This window comes from Rhinopithecus bieti, unplaced genomic scaffold (assembly GCF_001698545.2).
Source record: "Rhinopithecus bieti isolate Rb0 unplaced genomic scaffold, ASM169854v2 scaffold_26546, whole genome shotgun sequence".
Classification (NCBI taxonomy): domain Eukaryota; kingdom Metazoa; phylum Chordata; class Mammalia; order Primates; family Cercopithecidae; genus Rhinopithecus; species Rhinopithecus bieti.
The window spans coordinates 2,325,304-2,349,839 of NW_016812367.1; the positions used below are offsets into that span (position 1 = coordinate 2,325,304).

General features: G+C 41.7%; 1 protein-coding gene across 1 annotated transcript in view; it reads right to left on the reverse strand.

Moving 5' to 3' along the window:
• SIMC1 (SUMO interacting motifs containing 1) overlaps positions 1–24,536 on the reverse strand; it is a 92,990-nt gene that overhangs the window by 25,950 nt on the left and 42,504 nt on the right. Inside the window, exons 3-6 of the mRNA XM_017896031.1 lie at positions 19,916–21,340; positions 16,226–16,458; positions 15,380–15,449; positions 3,250–3,404 (exon numbers count right to left, since the gene is read on the reverse strand). Of these exons, the coding sequence (XP_017751520.1) occupies positions 3,250–3,404; positions 15,380–15,449; positions 16,226–16,458; positions 19,916–21,340 (1,883 nt within the window). The remainder of the gene's footprint in view (positions 1–3,249; positions 3,405–15,379; positions 15,450–16,225; positions 16,459–19,915; positions 21,341–24,536) is intronic.

Consider the following 24,536-nt stretch of genomic DNA (forward strand, 5'->3'; position numbering starts at 1 on the left):
GGAGCTTGAACAGAATGGAGATCTCGTCACCGCAGACAAGACCAGGGGCTAGAGCGAACATCGCTCTAAACAAAAAAAAAAAAGAATGCCTATCTTTGTTGTTGTTGTTGTTTTGTTTTTGAGACAGAGTCTTGCTCTGTTGCCCAGGCTGGATTGCAGAGGCGCAATCCTGGCTCACTGCAACCTCTGCCTCCCAGGTTCAAATGATTCTCATGCCTCAGTCTCCCGAGTAGCTGGGATTACAGAAGTGCACCATCATGCCTGGCTATTTTTCTACTTTCACTAGAGGTGGGGTTTTGAGGCCAGGCTGGTCTCAAACTCCTAGCCTCATGTGATCTGTCCCCCTTGGCCTCCCAAAGTGCTGGGATTACAGGCCTTAGCCACCATGCCCGGCCCAAAATGCCTTTATTTATTTATGAGACAAGAGTTTTCCTCTGTTGCCCATGCTGAAGTATAATGGCACAATCTCGGCTCACTGCAACCTCCACCTCCTGGGTTCAAGCAATTCTCCTGCCCTCAGCCTCTCAAGTAGCTGGGATTACAGGTGCCTGGCACTATGCCTAGCAAAAAAAAAAATTTTTTAATGTATTTTTTAGTAGAGATGGGGTTTCACCATGTTGGCTAGGTTGGTGTCGAACTCCTGACCTCAAGTGATCCGCCCACTTTGGCCTCCCAAAGTGCTGGGATTACAGGTGTGAGCCACTGTGCCCAGCCTCAAATGCCTATCTTTAAACCCAAGGTCATACCTTGTACAGTGAGAGGCTCACACCACAAGAGGTGAAAATGAAAGCAACCGAGAGAACAGTGCCTTGTGTATCCCACTCACTCTAATGCCTAGGCAGCAAAGCATAACTGGTAGATGGAATTGTTCTTATTATATAAATTATTTTTCACTTTTTAAAATTTATTTTTTATTTGCTTTTGAGACAGAGTCTCACTCTTGTTGCCCAGGCTGGAGTGCAGTGGTGTGATCTCGGCTTACTGCAACCTCTGCCTCCCAGGTTCAAGCGATTCTCCTGCCTCAGTCTCCCAAGTAGCTGGGATTACAGGCGCATGCCACCACGCACGGCTAATTTTTGTATTTTTAGTAGAGACGGGGTTTCACCACGTTGGCCAGGCTGGTCTTGGACTCCTGGGCTCAGGTGATCTGCCCACCTCGGCCGCCCAAAGTGTTGGGATTACAGGCGTGAGCCACTGCGCCTGGCCAATTTTTCACTTTAAAATTCAACTGTGTTGTCTTGTGCTCTTTGCTGATCCTCTGCTTACTGATTTTGCACCCCTAAAATTATTAAGATTTAATTTTTAGATAAAACACCACATATAGGGAAATAAATATGGGCATGCAAACTAAGGGGGTGGGAAAGCTGACCAATGCCCAAAACATAATGAAACGTCCTCCTTTTTATTAGAGGATTTATCATAGTCAATACCCCATGTTGATCTGTGAATACTTCAACAAATACGTAAGAACATATGAGAACGTAAGTATGAGTGGAAGAGTTTCAATGCTGCTCTGAACAAAGAGATGCTGGTACACCCTTCTAGTAAGAGCCTTTCCAAAAAAGCAAGAGATGTTCAGATGCTCAACATATGACGGGGTTACATCTGGATAAACCCATCTGATATAGCTTTGATATTTGTCCCCTCCAAATCTCATGTTGATGTGATCCCCAGTGTTGGAGATGGGGCCTAGTGGAAGATGTTTGGGTCATGGAGGCAGATCCTTCATAAATGTCTTGGTACTATCCTCATAGTAATGAGTGAGTTCTCACTCTATTAGTTCACTTGAGAGCCGGCTGTTTGAAAGAGGTTGGCACTATACCCTTGCTCCTGGTCTTCCTTCCTTCCTTGCCAGGTGATACTCCAGCTCTCCTTCACCTTCTGTCATGAGTGGAAGCTTCCTGAAGCCCTCACCAGAAGCAGATGCTGGAGCCATGCTTCTTGTACACCTTGTAGAATTGTGAGCCAAACAAACCTCTTTTCTTTATAAATTACCCAGTCTCAGGCATTCCTTTATGGCAACACAAAGGGACTAAGACACCATTGTAAGCAGAAAATATTTTAAGTTGAAAACGCATTTAATGCACCCAATGTACCGAACATTGTAGCTTAGCCTAGCCTACCTTAAATGTGCTCAGAACACTGACAGCTTACAGTTGGGCAAAATCATGCAACACAAAGCCTATTTTATACAAAGTGTTGAACAGTTTATGGAATTTATTGAAGACTATACTGAAAATGAAAAACAGAATGTTTGTTGGGTACTTGAGGAATAGTTTCTACTGAACGGTTATCACTTCAGTACCAATGTAAAGTCAAAAAATCCTAAGTCAAACCATCATGAGTCAGGGCTGTCTGTAGTTCCAAAAGAAAAATTACAGCCCATGATCCCCTACCCTAAAGATCATACTTTCCCCCCTTGGTATAAGCATATAGTAGTTCCATGCTTCCAGAAACTCTGACTCTGATTCTGCAAAAAAAGAGCACATGCTTACTATCTATACCTTGTCAGCTGCATGACCTATTGTTACAGATATTACTTTTCAGAAACTAGTAGTGACAAATGAGATTTATATTGAGGTTCATCGGGGGATAGGAATAAATGCAGGTTAATAGAAACTGACAAGTTTTATATAAGGTTCTCCCCTAGATCTCATAATGTTGTTTGGACAATACTGAAATAGACCAAAAGAAGTCTGTTGGTCTTGAGAGAAAAATCACTCAAGCAATGTGGTGCCTGCTGCATTGTTGGTTTCTTTTATGATTATCAGGAGGGGTTATTTTATGATTAGCTATAGTTTTATTTTTAAAAATTAATTAATTATTTTTGAGACGGAATCTTGCTCTGTCACCCAGGCTGGAGTGCAGTGGCACAATCTCGGCTCACTGCAACCTCTGCCTCCTGGGTTCAAGTGATTCTCCCACCTCAGCCTCCCAAGTAGCTGGAATTACAGGCATGCATCACCACACCCTGCTACTTTGTGTATTTTTAGTAGAGACGTGGTTGTGCCATATTGGCCAGGCTGGTTTCGAACTCCTGACCTCAAGTGATCCACCCACCTCGGCCTCCCAAAGTACTGGGATTACAGGTGTGAACCACTGCACCCGGTCTATCTATAGTTTTAACAATTAGCCCTACTATACTACCTACTGACTAGAAAACCTCACCTGGCTGATATTCTGGCTTCAGCAGCTGCCCACCTATAATCCCTTACCTCTTCCCATCTCAGGGCTCAGGTGGCTGCTCACCTGACATTGTGGGGCTGCTTGTCACAGGACAGCACCATGTTTGCAATGGACTGCTGCAGGTGCTGTCGTTGTCTCCTCAGGGTCTGCTGGAAGTCATCTTCTAGGGTCTGAACGACATAACGCAGGAAAAGGACTCGCCCAGGCAGAGTCTGTCCCTGTGGGGAAAAGAATGAGAAGTCAGTCTTCTCAGTCTCCTGGATGACAGTCAACATTGGGCTCTCATAAACACTAAGCCCAAGAGAAGGCCATGCATCAACAAGTATGCCTGTGCTTAAAAGAGAGGCTCCCAGGAGAGGGTAGGTAGTCTGGGTCATTATGAGAGAGGACAAATAGGGTGACTGCTGAAAGAATCATACCTTATAAGATTTCAGAAACCATTTTTTAAGTATTATTACTTGCTCAAAGGATCTAGTCATCTGCAAATAATTATAATTTTCGAACACCTAAGTGGCAATCAAATATCTACTGGAGTTTCTAGGATTGTAGATCATTTGATTTAAGAGACAGCCATGGGAATTTAATCTCTCCCTGTCACTGAACCTATCAACCTCAGGATATACCCAAAACTATGGATGGCAAAACAGAGAAAGAGAAACTGGTTCTTTAATGACTCCTATGCTGCTAGATCAAACTGCCATGATGTCCACTCTGCTGATGAACTTCCAGTCATGGGACCTGATTGAGCCAAGTTGTTGGCTTGGCTCAACTTGACTGCTGGGCCAAGTCTGAGTTGGGTATTCTGTTACAGGTGAAATGATCCTAACTGACAAACAGTTAAAGAGCATGGGCTTTGGAGGCACACAGCATTCAGTTTTTGTTGCTGTTTTAGATCTAGCTCTGTCCCTTATTTAAGCCCTCTAGAACTTAGCATGCTGGAGTGCAGTGGCCGGATCTCAACTCACTGCAAGCTCCGCCTCCCGGGTTTACGCCATTCTCCTGCCTCAGCCTCCCAAGTAGCTGGGACTACAGGTGCCCGCCACCTCGCCCGGCTAGTTTTTTGTATTTTTTTAGTAGAGACAGGGTTTCACCGTGTTAGCCAGGATGGTCTCGATCTCCTGACCTCGTGATCCGCCCGTCTCGGCCTCCCAAAGTGCTGGGATTACAGGCTTGAGCCACCGCGCCCGACCTATATGGGGATAATTCTAACCTTACCAAAGACAGTGTAAGTACTTGTCACATAGTAGGCAGGCATGCACAATTTGTTGGTTTCCCTTTACTACGAGACAAGTGCTGGGAGCTTAGGCTTCAAACTTTAAAGAACGAGAGGTACCAAACTATTTCGGGACTATGTGGAAACATCCGAACTCCAGGGAATAGGTATATTTTCTCAGAACATAAACTAATGGACCAGGATATGATTTAGTCAGTAGGAAACTAAGTGACCATTCTAAATACATATCATTTCTTTCTTTTTTGGGAGGAGGTGACAATATCTTTGTCTTCCACATGTGTTTATTTTTCTCTAATCCTTGATAACTGATGCAAATGTTTTTTTAAAAAATCAAGTACCTGTGCTAGATTTTTCTTTTTCTTTTTTTGGAGTCTCGGTCTGTCACCCAGGCTGGAGTGCAGTGGCGCAATCTCGGCTCACTACAACCTCCGCCTCCCAGTTTCAAGCAATTCTCTAGCCTCAGCCTCCCGAGTAGCTGGGATTATAGGTGCCTGCCACCAAACCCGGCTAATTTTTGTATTTTTAGTAGAGACAGGGTTTCACCATAATGGTCAGGCTGGTCTTGAACTCGTGACCTCAGGTGATCCACCCACATTGGTCTCCCAAAGTGCTGGGATTACAGGCGTGAGCCACTGCGCCCAGACTTGTGCTAGATTTTTGATAAAAAGTCTTCTACTGACACCACTCTCCACCACTACTTGTGTTCTCCAGTATCCTAGAATAATTTTTAACTAATTCTTCTAGAAGTCACCATAAACATCTCTAAAGAAATAGACTTTTATTATGATTTCTTGATTTATCAACTGTAGACATTACCTATGATTTCTGCTATGCTAGGTAAGGATTTACTTAGGCCAATCCCCCACCTCTTCTCTTCCTAAAATAAGTGTATTTCTATCACCTACAGACAGTTATCTCTTGACTCCCCATTTTGGAAGATAAGAATGTTACACCAGCACTACTATTTTCAGAGGTCCTGTCACTTTTCATCTTCCAACCTTTATCTTCTATACTTTCCATTTTACATCATCAAGGCTAATAAAATTGTCTCCTATGCTTTGTATATATTCTAAATGTTATAACTACATAGTGTTTACAGTGTCAGGATTATGTTAAAAGTATTCACTAAATACATTTACTAAATACTTTTAGTAAATCCAGATAGTAAACTAAGAAAATCATTCCTTTCTTGTGAAGTTTTTTGTTTTTCTAGAGTTTTGCTTTTTTCTCCCCAACTACCTGTAATATACCTCTTTCAACTCCTCAAGAATAGTGCTGCATCTTAAGAATACCTTTTTTTCCCCGAAATAATTCTCCCTCTCTTTTTTTTTTTTTAAATAATGTGGGCTGGGCATAGTCATTCATGCCTGTGATCTCAGAACTCTGGGAGGCTGAGGTGGGAGGATCATTTGAGGCCAGGAAACAACACCAGCCCAGGAAACATAGCGAGACCCCATCTCTACAAAAATAAAAATAAAAAAATTAGCTATGCCTATAGTCTGAGCTACTTAGGAGGCTGAGGCAGGAGGATCACTTGAGTTCAGGAGGTCATGGCTGCAGTGAGCTATGATCATGCCACTGTACTCCAGCCTGGGTGACAGAGCAAGAGACCTTGTCTTAAAAATAAATAAATAAAACAACTTTATTAGCATACCATAAAATTCAGCCATTTTAAAAGTACAATTCAATGATTTGCAGTAAACCTACTGAGTTGTGCAAACATTACCATAATCTATTTTTAGAACATTTCCATTACCCCAAAAGATCCCTCATGGGCACTTACAGTTCCCTTTCCAATCATCAGGCCAAGGCAACCACTCATCTGCTTTCTGTCTCTCTAGATCTGCCTTTTCTAAACATTTCTTAGAAATAGAATCATATAATATGTAATGTTTTATGTGTGGTTTCTTTCACTTAGCTTAATTTTTTTAAGGTTTGCCTGTATTAATAGTATGCATCAATAGCTCATTGCTTTTTAGTACTGAATAGTATTTCATTTTGTTTATCCATTCACCAGCTCATGGACATTTGGGTTATTTCCACATTTTGGCTATTATGCATAACACTGCTTTGAACATTTGAATGTAAGTCTTTCGCAGACAGACATTTTCATTTTTGTTGGGTCTATATCTAGAATTGGAATAGATAGGGTGAATAAATTTTTTTTTTTTTTTTTGAGACGGAGTCTGGCTCTGTCGCCCAGGCTGGAGTGCAGTGGCCGGATCTCAGCTCACTGCAAGCTCCGTCTCCCGGGTTTACGCCATTCTCCTGCCTCAGCCTCCCAAGTAGCTGGGACTACAGGCACCCGCCACCTCGCCTGGCTAGTTTTTTGTATTTTTTAGTAGAGATGGGGTTTCACTGGGTTAGCCAGGATGGTCTCGATCTCCTGACCTCGAGATCTGCCCGACTCGGCCTCCCAAAGTGCTGGGATTACAGGCTTGAGCCACCGCGCCCGGCCGGGTGAATAAATTTATGTTCAACTTTTAAAGAACTGTCAAACCATTTTCCAAAGTGCCTGTACTATTTATATTCTCATCAGCAATGTATGAGACTTACTGTTCTCCACATTCTTGGTAATGTTTGTTATTATCTGTTTTTTCTTTAACAAAACTTTAAAAATTGTGATAAAGTCCGGGCACGGTGGCTCACACCTGTAATCCTAGCACTTTGGGAGGTCAAGGCAGGTGGCTCATGAGGTCAGGAGATCACAACCGTCCTGCTAACATGCTGAAACCCAATCTCTACTAAAAATACAAAAAATTAGCCAGGCATGGTGACGGGTGCCTGTAGTCCCAGCTACTTGGGAGGCTGAGGCAGGAGAATGGCGTGAACCCAGGAGGCGGAGCTTGCAGTAAGCCAAGATTGCGACACTGCACTCCAGCCTGGGCGACAGAGCGAGACTCCGTCTCAAAAAAAAAAATTGTTATAAAAACCACATTATCATTAAATTTACTATCTTAAACATTTTTTAAGTGTACAGTTCAGTATTGTTAAGTATATTCACAGTCCTGTAAAAGATCCCCAGAACTTTCCATCTTGCAAAACTGAAACGCTATATCCATTGAACAACTTCCCATTTCACATCCCTCATACTGTTTTCCATAGCAGTGGCACCACTTTACAATCCCACCAAGAGTGCACAAAGGTTCTAATTTCTCTAAATCCTTGCCCACACTTATTTTTTTGTTTTTTAAAAAATAGTGGCCATTCTAATAATGGGTATGAGGTGACATTGCACTGTGGTTTTGATTTGTATACCTCTAATGACTAGTTATATTGAGTATCTTTTCACAAGTTTGTTGGCCATTTCTATACCATCTTAGGAGAAATGTCCATGTAAGTCCTCTGCCCATTTTGAAACTGGGTTATTCATTTGTTGTTGAGTTGCTGGAGTTCTTTATATATTCTGGATATTAACCCTCATCAGATAAATGATTAACACATATTTTCTCCCATCCCATAGGCTGCCTTTTCACTCTACTTTTGTGTTTTCTATTTTTATTGCTCACTCTGTTGATGCATAGAAGTTCTGAAGTTTGATGCAGTACTATTTGTCTATTTTTGTTTTTGCTGCCTGTGTGTTTGGTATCATATTCAAGAAATCAACTGCCAAATCCAACGTCATGAAGCTTTGCCCCATGCTTTCTTCAATGAATTTTATAGATTTGGGTCTTATATTCAGGTCTTTAATGCATTTTAAGTTAATTTTTATATGTTCAGAGTCCAACTTCATTCTTTTACAAGTGGATATCCACTTTTTCCTATGACATTCAGAGACTGTCTTTTCACCACTGAGTAGTCTTGGCACCCTTAATGAAGGTCACTTGACCATGTACCAAAGGTTTATTTCTGGGCTCTCTATCCCATATGTCTCTCTTTTTTCTTGTACCACACTGCTTTGATTACTGTAGCTTTATGTTTTACAGTCAAGAAGTGTGAGAACTCCAACTTTGTTCTTTTTATTTCAAGATTGCTTTGACTGGTCGGGCATGGTGGCTCACGCCTGTAATCCCAGCACTGAGGCGGGCGGATCCCCCGAGGTTGGGAGTTCAAGACCAGTCCGACCAACATGGAGAAACCCGTCTGTTAAAAATACAGAATTAGCTAGGCATGGTGGCACACGCCTGCAATCCCAGCTACTCGGGAGACTGAGGCAGAAGAATCGCTTAAACCCAGGGGGCGGAGGTTGCAGTGAGCTGAGATAGCGCCATCGCACTGTAGCCTGGGCAATAAGATGTCCCTTGGTGTCCCTTGGGATTCAACATGAATTTTAGGATGGAATTTTCTATTTCTACACATACACACAAAAAAACGTTGTTGGGATTTTGATGGGAATTGTGTTGAACCTGTAGATCACTTTGGGTAGTACTGACATCTTAACCATATTAAGTCTTTCACTCCATGAATACAGGAAGCCTTACCATTTATTGGTGTCTAATTTCTTTCAACTTTTTGTAGTTCTCAGTGTACAAATCTTTAACCTCCTTGGTTAGGTTTATGCCTGAGTATTTTATTCTTTTTGATGATACTGTAAATGAAATTGTGTTATTTCCTTTTCAGATTTTTCATTGTTGGTTTAACAAAATGCAACTGAGTTTTGTGAGCTGGTTTTATATATTGCTGTTTTGCTGAATTCACTTATTATTTCATTTACTAGTTTTTTTTTTTTTTTTGGTAGAATTTTAGGATATTCTACACATAAGATCATGTCACCTGTGAACAGAGATATTGTACTTCTCCCTTTCTAATTTGGATGCCTTTTAGTTGTTTCCCTTGACTAACTGCTCTGTCTAGGACTTGAAGTACTATGTTGAATAGAAGTGGCAAGAGTAGGCATGTCTGATTTTAGAGGAAAATCTTTCAGTTTTCACCATTCAGTATGATGCCAACTGTGGGCTTTTCACAAATGGCCTTTATTATGTTGAAGTGGTTTTCTTCTATTCCTAGTTTGAGTGTCTTTATCGAGAAAGGGTGTTGAATTTTGTCAAATGTGTTTTCTGCATTAATTGAGGTGATCGTGTGTTTTTTCTTCTTCATTCTGTAATATGGTATATCACATTTATTTTCATTTGTTAAACCATCCAAGAATAAATCCCATATGTTTATGGTGTACAGTTGGCTCTCTGTATCTGTGGGTTCTGCACCCATGGATTCACCCAATTAAGATTAGAAAATATTTGAAAAAAATTTACATCTATACTGAATACGTACAAATGTTTTCCTTGTCATCATTCCTTAAACAATGCAGTATAACAACTATTTACATGTAATTTACATTGTATTAGGTATCATAAGTAATCTACAGATGATTTGAAGTATATAAGAGGATGTGTATAGGTTATACAGGATTTAAACATCTGCAAATTTTGGTATCCAAAGGAGGTTCTGGAACCAGTTCCCCCATGTAGTCAACCAAGAGATGACTGCATATCCTTTTAATGTGCTGTTGAATTTTAGTTTATTAGTATTTTGTTGAGGGTTTCTTCATCAACATTTATCAGGTACATTGATTGGCAGTTTTATTGTAGTTTTTTCCTTTTCCTTTTTTTTTTTTTGAGACAGTCTTACTCTATCGCCCAGGGTGGAGTGCAGTGGCACCATCTCAGCTCACTGCAACCCCTGCCTCCAGGGTTCAGGTGATTCTCCTGCCTCAGCCTCCCCAGTAGTTGGGATTTCAGGTGCATGCCACCATACTCAGTTAATTTTTGTTATCTTTAGCAGAGATGGGGTTTCGCCATGTTGGCCATGCTGGTCTTGAACTCCTGGCCTCAAGCAATCCACCCACCTTGGCCTCCCAAAGTGCTGGGATTGCAGGCATGAGTCAATGCGTCCAGCTGCTTGTAGTTTTTTTGATCTGGCTTTGATATCAGGGTGTATCATGCTACTAATAAAGACATACCCTAGACTGGGTAATTTGTAAAGGCAAGAGGTTTAGTTGACCTACAGTTCCACATGGCTGGGGAGGCCTCACAATCATGGCAGAAGGCGAATGAGGAGCAAAGTTACATCTTATACGGCAGTAGGCGAGAGAGTTTGTGTAGGGGAACTCCCCTTTATAAAACCATTAGATATCATGAGATTTATTCACTATTATGAGAACAGCACAGGAAAACCCGCCCCCATGATTCAATTACCCCGCACCGGGTCCCTTCCATGACACGTGGGAATTATGGGATCTACAATTCAAGATGACATTTGGGTGGGGACACAGCCAAACCATATCACAGGGTAATGCTGGCCTCATAGAATAAGCTGAAATAAAATCCTCCTTCCGTTTTTTTGAAAACTCTGAGGAGGACTGGTGTTAATTTTTATTTAAATGTTTGGCCAAATTTACTAGTGAAGCCACCTTGTTGTAGGCTTTTTTGCTGAAAGGTTTTTGATTACTGACTCCTTACTAGTTATTATTCTGTTCAGATTTTTTATTTCTTCATGAGTCAATCTTGGTAGGTTTCCAGGAATTACTCCATTTATTCTAGGTTTTCCAGTTTATTGGGGGTATAATTGTTGGCAGTATTCTCTTATAATCCTTTTTATTTCTGTGGCACTGGTTGTAATGCCCCCTCTTTCATTTCAGACTTTAGTAATTTTTTAAAACTCTATCGCTGAGCTATCAATGCTGATTTTAGTAATTTGAATCTTTTCTCTTTTTTAATCTAGTTAAGAGTTTGTCAGTTTTGATCTTTTCAAAAACCCAACTCTGTGGCTGGGTGCAGTGGCTCATGCCTGTAATCCTAGTACTCTGTGAGGCAAAGGTGGGAGGGGATCACTTGAGGCCAAGAGTTCAAGACCAGACTGGGCAACTTAGCTAGATTCCCATCTCTACAAAAAATAATAAAAAAATTAGCTGAGTATGGTGACACATGCTTGTTGTCCCAGCTACTTGAGAGGCTGAGGCTGGAGGATGGCTTGAGCCCAGGAGTTCAAGGTTTCAGTAAGCTATAATTGTGCTACTGAACTCTAGCCTGAGTGACAGAGTGAGACCCTGCCTCAAAACAAATGAAATGTTTAAAAACCTCATATCTTAGTGTTGTTTATTTTTTTCCCTATTCTCCATTTATCTCTGCTCTAATCTTTACTATTACCTCCCTCTGCTAACTTTGGGTTCAGTTTCTTCTTTTCCTACTTTAGATATAGTCAGGTTGTTGGTTTGAGATCTTCTTTTTTAATGTAAACATTTATTTATATCTGTAACTTCTTAGTTCTGCTTTTGCTGCATCCATAAGTTTTTGTATGTCATATTTCCATTTTAATTTGTCTCAAGGTATTTTAAAATTTCCCATGAGATTTTTTTTTTCTCTGAACCACTGTTGTGTGTTGTTTAGTTGTCATATATTTGTGGGTTTTCCAGATTTCATTCTGCTGTTGATTTCTAGTTTCATCCCACTGTGATTGGAAGATACCTGGTATAATGTCAATGTTTTTATATTTTGTTTAAGTCTTGTTTTGTGGCCCAACATGTGGTCTATCTGGAGAAAATTCCATGTACACTTGAGAAGAATGTGTATTCTGCTGTTTTTGGGTGGAATGTTCTGTATGTCTATGCTGAAGTGACCTATAGTATTTATTGTTCAAGTCCTCTGTTTTCTTATTGATTTTCTGTCTGGTTATTTTATCCATTATCGAAAGTGGGGTATTGAATCTCCCCCTATTATTGTGTTGTCTATTTCTTCTTTCAATTCTGTCAGCGTTTGCTTTATAGATTTAGGAGGTCTGATGTTCAGTGCATATATATTTGTAATTTTTATACCTCCTTGGTGAACTGACCCTTTTATTATATAATGTCCTTCTTTGCCACTTGTAACAGTTTTTGACTTAAAGTCTTTTTGTCATAAATTAGTATAGCCACCCTTGCTCTCTTTGGGTTACTATTTGTGAGGAATATCTTTTTTCATCCTTTCATTTTCAGCAAGTCTTTCTTTCTTTTGTTTTTTAGAGACATGGTCTTGCTCTGTCACCCAACTGGAGTATAGTGGCATTATGATAACCTACTGCAGCCTAGAACTCCTGGGCTCATGGGATCCTCCCACCTCAACATCCACAGTAGCTGGGACAACAGGTGTGTGCTACCATGCCTACTAATTTAAAAAAAAAACTTTTTTAGAGACAGAGTCTTTCTATGTTGTCTAGGCTGGTCTTGAACTCCTGACTTCAAGTAATCCTTCTACACTGGTCTCCCAAAGTGCTGGAATTACAGGCATGAGCCATTGCACCTGGCGACAAGAGTTTGGTATTGAAAACATATAAAGTGAGACTCCTGTAGATGGCATATAGTTGGATCCTGGTTTTTAGTCCATTCAGTTAATCTCTGTCTTTTAATTGGGGACTTTAATCTATTTGCATTTAAAATAATTACTGATAGGGAAGAACTTACTATTGCCATATTAATTATTTCCTATATGTCTTGTAGCCTTTTCAGGCCTCCTTTCCTTTGTTACTGCCTTCCTTCATTTTTCATTGATTTTTTTTTGTAGTGACATGCTTTGATTTCTTTCTCATTTCCTTTTGGGTATATTCTATAGATATCTTACTTGAAGTTATCATTGAGATTACATAACGTATCTTAAAGTTGTAACAATCTAGTTTAACAACTTCAGTTGCATACAAAAACCCCTCCTTCTTTACTACTCCACCCCAATTTATGTTATCAATGTCTTAAGTTAGATATTTATATACTGTATACCCATCACTTATTTTATTTTTTAAGACAGAGCCTTGCTCTGTTGCCCAGGCTGCAGTGCAGTGGCATGATTTTAGCTCACTGCAACCTCCACCTTCTGGGTTCAAGCAATTCTTGTGCCTGAGTAGCTGAGACTGCAGGCATGCACCACCACACCCAGCTCATGTTTGTATTTTTAGTACAGACAGGGTTTCACCATGTTGGCTGAGCTGGCCTAGAACTCCCGACCTCAGCTGATACTCCCACCTCAGTTTCCCACTCCAGGAAAGGCACGGTGGCTCATGCCTGCAGCCCCCAGACAAGTCAGTACATTGTATGCATGGTCCACTCTTTTGTTTCTGGCCCAAGGGAAGAGTCAAGGTATGGGAGGTTTTCTCCTGGTTGAATCATGCTTTGCTGGGCAGGGAGAGGCACATGGGCATGCAAAATGCCACAAACTTTCCTAGCACTTTTGACTTTTGACTATGCTCTTGGTTAGGCATTGGCCTGGGCACTGAAGCTTCTTAATTCGGCTCTCGAGTTCTCACAGTGATATTCTGGCCTGTATATGGTTGTTAACCCAGTGTCTCCATGGGGTAACAAGGGCCTGGAGCTTCCTAGTTTACCATCTTGCTGATGTCTCCCAGATTGTTCCTATTTAAAATCTTCCGTTATTTCACTCCAATCTGGACGAATTGCTTCCTAGGTGTGCTCTTCATTGTAATTTTGGGACTTCTCTTCAATATTCTCCTGGATTAAATCTGATGTTCCCTGGATCCCATGCCTCCCTGCTTTTTTTGATTACTTCCTCATGCCTTTGATACACTACCTCAGGTAACCTCCTAAGGAACAGGGTGTGGGGATATATTCTCAAATTCATGCGTAGCTGGAAATATCTTAATTCTATCCTCACACTTAACTGATAGTTTGGCTATGTACAGAATTCTAAGTTGAAAGTAATTTGTTGTAGCTAATTGCTTTAGGTGAGCAGACAAAAAGTTGGCTATTAAACTCGCAGATCCTTAAAGGTCAGAATGTGGAAGACCTTTGTCCTGTAGCACCAACTCTGCACTAGCTGTCTTTGTTTATTACAGACGGTTCATTCAACATTTTTTTTTTTTTTTTGAGACGGAGTTTCACTCTTGCTGCCCAGGCTGGAGTGCAATGGCATTATCTTGGCTCACTGCAACCTCCACCTCTCGGGTTCAAGAGATTCCCCTGCCTCAGCCTCCTGAGTAGCTGGGATTACAAGCATGTGCCACCACACCCAGTTCATGTTGTATTTTTAGTGGAGACAGGGTTTCTCCATGTTGGGCAGACTGGTCTCAAACTCCCGACCTCATGTGATCTGCCCGCCTTGGCCTCCCAAAGTGCTGGGATTACAGGCAAGAGCCACCGTGCCCAGCCTCATTAAACTTTTTTAGACAATAAATTCTCTGACTTTTTGCCTGAAGGTAGGTAACCTGGCTACTGATCCTCCTGTCCTCAGCGATGAAGAGGTTGGCTGTTCCATCCACAAACTTTCAAAATAAATATCCAATTACAGCCCACATCTGACTCCTGCCCTCTATTAGATACTGTGTTTCTAAGTCCAAGACCTCTCTGGTGCTCTAAAGGGAAGATTCGTCCTTCCTTGGCTGTAGCCTCTCTACATGTATGTGGCTTTCTCTGCCCAGCTTCATCAGTCATTACTCTTACATTCTCTGTAGGTCTCCCTAATCTTCATTCAAATCTACTATCCTTCCCTCTTTTTTATAGCCATGAATTTATAACTTTCTCTATTCATTTACTATTATTTTTAATGGGATCTCAAGGACAGGGATAAGTAAACATACTAAATCTTGAATTGGAAGACAGTACATACCATTTCAATAGGAATTTTTTGGCAGGGGTGGGAGTATCAGGAGGGAATAATGGTGTAGACTTTATTACCAGATTTACTGTCACTTTTCTTTTCAGATAGGGTCTTGCTCTGTCACCCAGGCTGGAATAGTGTTGTGATCATGGATCACTGGCCTCAACCTCCTAGGCTCAAGCAATCCTCTTGCCTCAGGCTTCCGTGTAGCTGGGACCACAGGCATGCGTCACTATGCCTGGCTAAATTTTTTATTTTTATTTTTGTAGAGACAGGGTCTCACTTTGTTGCCCAGGCTGGCCTTGAACTCCTGGGCTCAAACTGTCCTCCTGCCTCGGCCTCCGAAAATGTTGGGATTATAGGTATAAGCCATGGCACCTGGTATCACTTTTCTTTACAGTTAAAACTTCCCCTACAGAAGATATAACCTCGTAATTGTTGTTACCTCTTCCTCCATGACATAGGTGAGCAGTTTCCAGTCCCACTCCACTGTCTTGGCATTGGCTGGATGTAGCCTGAAAGTCAAGTGAAATCAATTAGAATTATGGAGAATTTAGAGGGAGAAGGGATGGGATCTGGAAGGTGATAGAAGGAAGAAGCCTCTTCTTATCCTCCATGCTCTTGCTCACCCTCTGGTATTACACCATGTCAATCTGAGAGTAGTGGAACTTCATTGTTTTTTGCTACCCAGTATCCACTCCCCTTTTGGAAAGCTTTAGTACTATAATTTTGTCTTAAGAATCCAACTCTTCACTACTCTTAACCAACTAGTTTTACCTACCAGAATGCCAAAATGAAATATGTGACTTTTTTAGCCAATCATGCTGTTCTACCCCTCAATTCACAGTGATTGGCTCAAAGATATAGTCATGTCTCTCATTAGGCAAACTAAATCCTGCAAGACTCAATTTCAGAACTCTTGGGTGACTGTAAAGGAAACACTCTCTCCCACTGGAAGTGTCATAAAAGCCTGAGGGTGAGAGGGCTACCACACGCAGCCCCAAAACAGAACCAAAGTATAGCTGCAAAATGAATCCTGGTAACCATTTTTGTATACTGAATCAAGTCACATCTTACTCCTAGGTTTCTAGTAACATGAGGCATTAAATTCTCTTTTACCAGTAGTTAAGGTCTGCTTGGACTGGGTTTCTTATCATTTGCAATTTAAATAACACTAATATACTAAGTCACCCACTGTGTAACAGGTTAAAAAAGGCTATCAAGAGAAAGCTATGCCCTGAGTCTAAGATCCCTAGAAGATTCACCAACAGCCAGAGGTTACGGTTCATACTGTTGAATTTTCATGAGAAGCATGTAGGCCTCCTTTAGGACATCCACAGTCTCAGAGCCACTGAGCAAGATTTTCTGGATGATGTGAGCCACAATTTCTCTTGGTGGGTAATGCTGGGGTGACACAAAGTCCATCAAAAACTGCACAGTCCCCAGGGGAAAATTCTCTTCAATGGTATTTGCTACCATTCTTAGTCTTCGATGAGGGATGGGTTCTAATTTTTGACCCTTGTTCTGCAGAGATTAAAAAGAAGGAAATTAGGAGGGATTTCTGTAGAATACAAAAATAAGAGGTTCTAGAATAGGTTGATTAGCAAAGTTTTCCAGGTATTTGAAATATTTCATAATGAGAAAAAAAAAAGAGGCTGGGTGTAGTGGCTCATGCCTGTAATCCCAGCACTTTGGGAGGCCAAGGCAGGCGAACTGCTTGAGGTCAGGAGTTCGAGAGTAGCCTGACCAACCCCATCTCTACTAAAAATATAAAAATTAACCAGACGTGGTGGCATGTGTCTGTAGTCCCAGCTACTTGAAGGCTGAGACATGAGAACTGCTTGAACCCGGAAGGTGGAGGCTGCAATGAACCGAGATGACGCCACTGTACTCCAGCCTAGGTGTCAGAACGAGACTCTATCTCAAAACAAACAGACAAACAAGAGCTTTAGCTAAAAAACTTTTAATGACATGCAAAAAAGCTTATATAAAGTTAAAAAATCAGAATTCAATATTATACATATAACATGATTTCATCTATGTTAAAATATAGCATAGACAGAAAAATACAAATGGGTCAAGAGGTAACCTAGGTTGATTTTGGGGTGAGGGTAACTAAGACTTAGGGATAGCTGTGATACTATATCAGATACTGAAATAGATAAGAAAGAAGTTTTAAATTCATTTTGTTGTTAGGAGAAGAATTCCATTTTTTTTTCTGTGAGAAGAGTAAATATTAAGTTGTTTCTTCCCCCAAAAAATATGTATATAAAGACTGTGACAGAATATGTGAAAAGTGATTTTCTATTATGTGGGTGGTAGAATTAGGGGTGATTTTTTCTGTATGTGCTCTTCCATATTTTTTAATTTGTCCATAATACACACTTATTACTTTTATAATTAAAATTAAACAATTTTAAAGTTTGATTGATATGAGGATTTAATAACAATACATTTTGAACTCTTAATTTTTTTTTTTTTTGAGATAGTCTTGCTCTGTCACCCAGGCTGGAGTACAGTGGCATGATCATGGCTCATTGCAACCTCTGCCTCCCAGGATCAAGCCGTCCTCCCACCTCAGCCTCCTGAGTAGCTGGGACTATAGGCGTGTGCCACCACGCCTGGCTAATTTTTTTTGTATTTTTAGTAGAGACGGTTTCGCCACGTCGCGCAGGCTGGTCTCGAACTTGTGAGCTCAAGCAATCAAGCCTGTCTTGGCTTCCCAAAGTGCTGGGATTACACGTGTGAGCCATCGTGTCCAGCCTTAAGCAATTATTTTATTTATTTATTTATTTATTTTTTTTGAGATGGAATCTCACTCTGTTGCCCAGGCTGGAACTCAGTGGCGCGATCTTGGCTCACTGCAAGTTCCGCCTCCCGGGTTCACACCATTCTCCTGCCTCAGCCTCCAGAGTAGCTAGGACACAGGTATGTACCACCATGTTCAGCTAATTTTTCAATTTTTTATAGAGGGGGTTTCACGATGTTGTCCAGGCTGGTCTCAAACTCCTGGGCTCAAGCAATCCACCTATCACGGCCTCCCAAAATGCTTGGGTTACAGTCATGAGCCACCGTACCCAGCACTGAAGACTTAATTGATCCGCAACCAGTTCTTACAATAATCTTAGGAAATATACACTATTATTATTCCTATTTTATAAATAAAGAAACTGAGATTTGGAGGGTAAGCATTCGTCATACAACAAATGGCAGAAGCTGGTTTCAAACACAGGTGGCATAAACTTCAGAGCCATCCTCTCAACCGCTACTCCCCGTAAACAAAAATAATAAGTGTATATGTTAAAAATCCCAATTATTAAAATAAGTAAAATGCCTATGTATAAAAAGGCAGCTGGGAAGGAAAGACATCAAATTATTCACAATAATAAATGCTGTCTGGGCTGGGCACGGTGGCTCACGTCTGTAATCCCAGAACTTTCGGAGGCCGAGGTGGGTGGATCACTTGAGGTCAGGAGTTCAAGACCAGCCTGGCCAACATGGTGAAACCCTGTCTCTACTAAAAGTACAGAAAATTAGCCGGCAGTGGTGGTGGGCGCCTGTAATCCCAGCTACGTGGGAGGCTGTGGCAGGAGAATAATCGGTTGAACCTGGGAGGCGGGGGTTGTAGTGAGCTGAGATTGTACCACTGTACTCCAGCCTGGGTGACAGGGTGAGACTCCATCTCAAAAAAAAAAAGAATGATCAGGCAGAGGCATTCAGAAGGAGAAGACATAAAACATATTAGAAGATGTAATAATTTTAAAAAAGAGAAAAAAAATCATTCTCCAAGGTCAAATCAGTATGAATCCTTGGCTCCCGCCTACCTGGATCACTGCTTGAACGAGGAAAGCATACCTTTTGACACTGAACTATTTCAAGCTGGTTTTCTTAATATGGGGATGGGATGTACATAACTAAAAAACACATCATACTGTGGAACTTAGCCACAGTTATTTTCCCTGACACATCTAGTTTACTTCTCATAAATCAATGATGACCAATGGAAAGTAGCATTCCCACTCATGTCTTAAAATTGAGTTTCCTCCCCCAAAGTCAGCAAGTAATAATTTTGGAAGCCCTTAAGTGATAGAGTATTATTACGTCTGTGATATGGAAGCTGTAATAAGGGCATCAGGAAGGGAAAGCATAGGAGTTGAAGATAAAAATTTATTTATTTTTTTGAGACAGAGTCTTGCTCTGTGGCCAAGGCTGGAGTGCAGTGTTGCAGTCTCAGCTCACTGCAACCTCTGCCTCCCAGATTCAGGTGATTCTCCTGCCTCAGCCTCCTGAGTAGTTGGGATTATAGGTGCATGCCACCACATCCAGCTAGAAGATAAGAATTTACATAAGGCCTACGATGAGTCCAACACCCTGACACTTTACATGTATGACCCTGTGAGGTAAGTTATTACTTCCGTTTTATAGATAGGAAAGCTCAGGCTCAAGAAGCTAAAGTGCCCTGCCAGGCACAGTGGCTCATGCCTGTAATCCCAGCACTTTGGGAGGCTGAGGCGGGTGGATCACGAGGTCAGGAGATCAAGACCATCCTGGCTAACACGATGAAACCCCGTCTCTACTAAAAATACAAAAAATTAGTCGGGTGTGACAGCATGCGCCTGTAGTCCCAGCTAATAGGGAGGCTGAGGTAGGAGAATCTCTTGAACTTGGGAGGTGGAGGTTGCAGTGAGCCAAGATTGTGCCACTGCACTCTAGCCTGGGAGACAGAGCGAGACTTCATCTCAAAAGAAAAAAGAATAAAGAAAAAAGTGACAGTTTTTAAGTGTGGGACTAAAATTTGAACCCAGATCTGGGCCTCTACACTGAATGGGTCTTCACAAGTGGAAGAAAGATAAGAAATTCCATTTATGAATGAAATTTCATTAATTTGACCTGTCCTCTCATGCATGGACTCTAGTCACACTGAACTTCTCCTAGGCCTAGGGAAAGGACACCCAATCCCTAGGGGAAGATGTTAGCTTACCTCTCTTGTGTCTTTATCCGGTATTAGTGTCTGAAAGAAGAGGTGATGAACTGGAGGTCGTAAGAAGTACTTCAGTCTATGCAGGCAGGGTCTGTTGTACAACCCACCTTGTGGTGTTCGTGCTTGTACATGGGCAGACTTGAGTTTGGCAGGCTCTGACAGTGATATTTCTTTTCTGGCTGGGGTTTCCATGACAGAGAGCCAAGGAACTTTCTCTAAGGGAGTTTCAGACAGTAGGCTGGGAGAGCAGCTTGGAGAGGACGGAGCTGAGATATCCATAGACATGTCACGGTTCTGTACACCATTCTGGGTAGAGTCAGGCCTGTCTTCTGGTAAGTGAGGGATGTCTCTAGGTGAGTGTGTCACATTCTCTGATGAGTGTGGCCTGTCTCCACGTGAATGTAACACATCTCCCGGTAAGTGTGGCATGCCCCCTGGTGACGGTGGTACATCTGGTGACAGTGAAGCATCACTTGATGACTGTGGCACATCTTCTGGTGACCCTAGCATGTCTCCTGATGACTGTGGCACATCTGGTGATGGTGGCATGTTTCCGGGTGACCGTGGTACATCTCCTGGTGACTGTGGCATGTCTTGCACGTATGCCACATCTTGTGGATGTAATATGTTTTGAGGTGGGCGTGGTACATCTTGAGGTAGGCCCAGAGAGTCTTGAGGTGGGCTTGGTGAGTGTTGAGGATGCCATAATGAGTCTTGAGGTGGGCTTGGGATATTCTGCCCAGGGCATGGCACTTCTTGAGGTGGGTGAGTTAGAGCTGGTAGTTGGCACTGCATGGTTTGTGATGGGCATGACAAAGCTCGTGGTGGGCATGAGGAGGCTCGTGGTGGACATGGTGAGGCTCTCAGTGGGCACGGCAAAGCTTGGAGGGCACATGGCAAGGGTTGTGGTGGGGGAGGCACATCTTGCTGTGGGCATGGCAAGGGTGCTTTTTGATTGCTGCTGCTGCTGCTGCTGCTACTATTATTGCTTGTTGGGGAGAGGGAGCTAACATCTGAAGACAGCTGTAGGCTTGCCAAGAAGCTGAGATTACCTGTGAATGTGGCTGAGCTACAATTAGGCTCTGTTGGATAAACAGAGCTTCCACTGATGGATGTAGCGGGTGGGGGACCGACAAAGGTGTTTTCTTCTACTAGGTCCAAATCTACAGGATCACTGTTAATGATTCTCCGTGCTGTAGGCTGAGAGCTTCTGTCCACCTGCCCTTCCATCACCTCTTTGCCAGAGAGGCGGGTACATGTCTGAAGACTGGTTGGCTCCTTCTGGGAAGGAGTAACAGGTTCTAAAGTTAAGTCAAGAGTGGCAATAGGTCTATTTTCTCCCTCAGCTCCTGTCAGGTCAATCACACACAGTCCATTGCGATCTTTTGTCCTTGGTCTGGTCTCTCTAGTTAAGTCAATGAAGTCCTGTTGAAGGATTGTATGAAGAGAAGAGGTGAAGATGGCAGTATTAGCTTTATCTGAGATGATTTACGTCTTAGCTTTTAAGGATAAGCATTACTTTACCATTTCACCTCACTGATAAGTTACACATCTTGTATAACATAAGCAATAGTATTGCTAAAGCTGTCAATTTCTATACCTTCTTAAATTCTCCAAATGCCACATGCACATGACTAGGATCATAGTGGGATTTTTTTTTTCTGGTTTGAGGAGGACAGGGGAGTAGTAGGAGATATTCCAACCTTAAGTCACAAAGCAAAAAGCAACCTTTGTTTGGAAGGTCAAATACACAGGATAACCTACAACAAAAGCTAAATAAGAAGTGAAGCAAATGTAAGAGAATCTATGTGCTAAGAACTTTGAGTATTTTCACATATCTTTAATTTTCACAATGACCTGATAAGGTAGGCATTATCAATCCATCATACAGATGGGGAAACTAGAGTTCAGAGGGGTTATCTACCTTAAGATTATACAGCTAAGTAGCAGAGACAGACATTCAAACACAGATCTGTCTATTTCTTTCCCTGTGAGGGCCTAGGAATATACAACTTGATTCAATATGTAATCAGCCTAGAAACAGATATGAAAGATAATATAACAAGGGTAATAACACCAATAGTGTAAGTCTGAACCCTAAGTAAGTAAATTAATGAAAACTTCTGATATCCACTTCCATTCCTTGGCAAATTGATCAGGCTATTCACAAAGCCTAATGATACAGTACAGAGGTATTGTAATCAACCTCTGTACCATAAGCCTGGAAAACTATTGCTCTACCTTCCAGGTGTCTTCTCACTTACTTGGATACTATTGCCATTGGTACTTTAGGGCCCTGAGGCTAGCAATACTATTGCTGCTCTCACAGCTACCATGCTATTTCTCTTAATAGATGGTCACCATGGTCAACAGCACCAAAGCAGAATACAGAATTCTGAGTGGGTCAAGTGAGAAGTTGGCATCCTGGAATAGGGATTCCCTCATCCTGGAATAGGGATTGCTTGGTGAAACCTAACGCCTCATTCTTAGGAAGCAGCCATATGGTATCACCACCTTCAGTGGCTTGGCTCTCAATGGCTAATAGAACGGAACATAAATAGCTGAAAGGCCATCAAAGGTCTGAACTCAACTCCTCTCCCATAGCCAACTGCTAAAATGCAACATCACCAGGTCTCTCCCATTTATTTATTAATTTAATTTAATTTAATTCAATTTTTTCTTGAGACGGAGTCTCGCTCTGTCAGCCTAGGCTGGAGTGCAGTGGTGCAATCTTGGCTCACTGCAAACTCTGCCTCCTGAGTTCAAGCGATTCTCCTGCTTCAGCCTCCCAAGTAGCTGGGATTACAGGTGTATGCCACCACACCAGACTAATTTTTGTATTTTTAGTAGAGATGGGGTTTCACCATGTTGGCCAGGCTGGTCTCGAACTCCTGACCTCAGGTGATGCGCCCGCTTTGGCCTCCCAAAGTGCTGGGATTACAGGCATGAGCCACTGTGCCTGGACTATTTAAAATCCATCACTGGCTAGGTACGGTAGATTACCTAGGGCCTAGGAATGTTTGCTTTTGTCCTTTTTTTTTTGAGATGGAGTCTCGCTCTGTCGCCCAGGCTGGAGTGCAGTGGCCAGATCTCAGCTCACTGCAAGTTCCGCCTCCCGGGTTTATGCCATTCTCCCGCCTCAGCCTCCCGAGTAGCTGGGACTACAGGCACCCGTCACCTTGCCTGGCTAGTTTTTTATATTTTTTAGTAGAGAAGGGGTTTCACTGTGTTAGCCAGGATGGTCTCGATCTCCTGACCTTGTGATCCGCCCGTCTCAGCCTCCCAAAGTGCTGGGATTACAGGCTTGAGCCACCGCGCCCGGCCTGCTTTTGTCCTTTTACCTAGAATGACTATTATCCCTTTGATTGTTTGGAGTTTTTTGTCTTTCAAGACACAGCACAGACACCATTATGTGTGAAATCCTTTCAGATGACTTCTCCTCCCAGGTTAAACTAACCCCTTCCTCTACCATGTCTCCACTGAACCCATGCAAACCTCTCTCTTTATCCTCAATAATTTAATGACATTGAAAACAGAAATGTATTTTTACTTCATTTTCCAATTATGCATCGCTACTATATACTTGATTTGCGTATATTAATACTGTATTCTGCAACTTTGCTAAGTTCACATACTAGTTTGAGTAAACTTTTTTTGTCTATTCCTTAGGATTTTTTTCTTTTCCTTTTTTATTCTTTCAATTTATTTTATTTTTTAAGTGTTTGCTTACATTTTACTTTTATTTTTATTTTTCACTTTTTTATTATAAGTTCTAGTATACATGTGCACAACGTGCAGGTTTGTTATATATGTATACATGTGCCATATTGGTGTGCTGCACCCATTAACTCATCATTTACATTAGGTATGGTATATCTCCTAATGCTATCCCTCCCCCATCTCCCCACCCCACGACAGGCCCTGGTGTGTGATGTTCCCCTTCTTGTGTCCAAGTGTTCTCATTTTTCAATTCCCACCTATGAGGGAGAACATGTGGTGTTTGGTTTGCTGAGAATGATGGTTTCCAGCTTCATCCATGTCCCTACAAAGGACATGAACTCATCCTTTTTTACGGCTGCATAGAATTCCATGGTGTGTATGTGCCACATTTTCTTAATCCAGTCTATCACTGATGGACATCTGGGCTGGTTCCAAGTCTTTGCTATTGCGAAGTGCCGCAGTAAACATACATGTGCATTGTCTTTATAACAGCATGATTTATAATTCTTTGGGTATATACCCAGTAATAGGATGGCTGGGTCAAATGGTATTTCTAGTTCTAGATCCTTGAGGAATCGCCACACTGTCTTCCACAGTTGTTGAACTAGTTTACACTCCCACCAACAGTGTAAAAATATTCCTATTTCTCTACATCCTCTCCAGCACCTGTTGTTTCCTGACTTTTTAATGATAGCCATTCTGACTGGTGTGAGATGGTGTATCATTGTGATTTCAATTTGCGTTTCTTTGATAGCCAGTGATGATGAGCATTTTTTCATGTGTCTGTTGGCTGCATAAATGTCTTCCTTTGAGAAGTGTCTGTTCATATCCTTCACCTGCTTTTTGATGGGGTTGATTTTTTTCTTATAAATTTGTTTAAATTCTTTGTAGATTATGGATA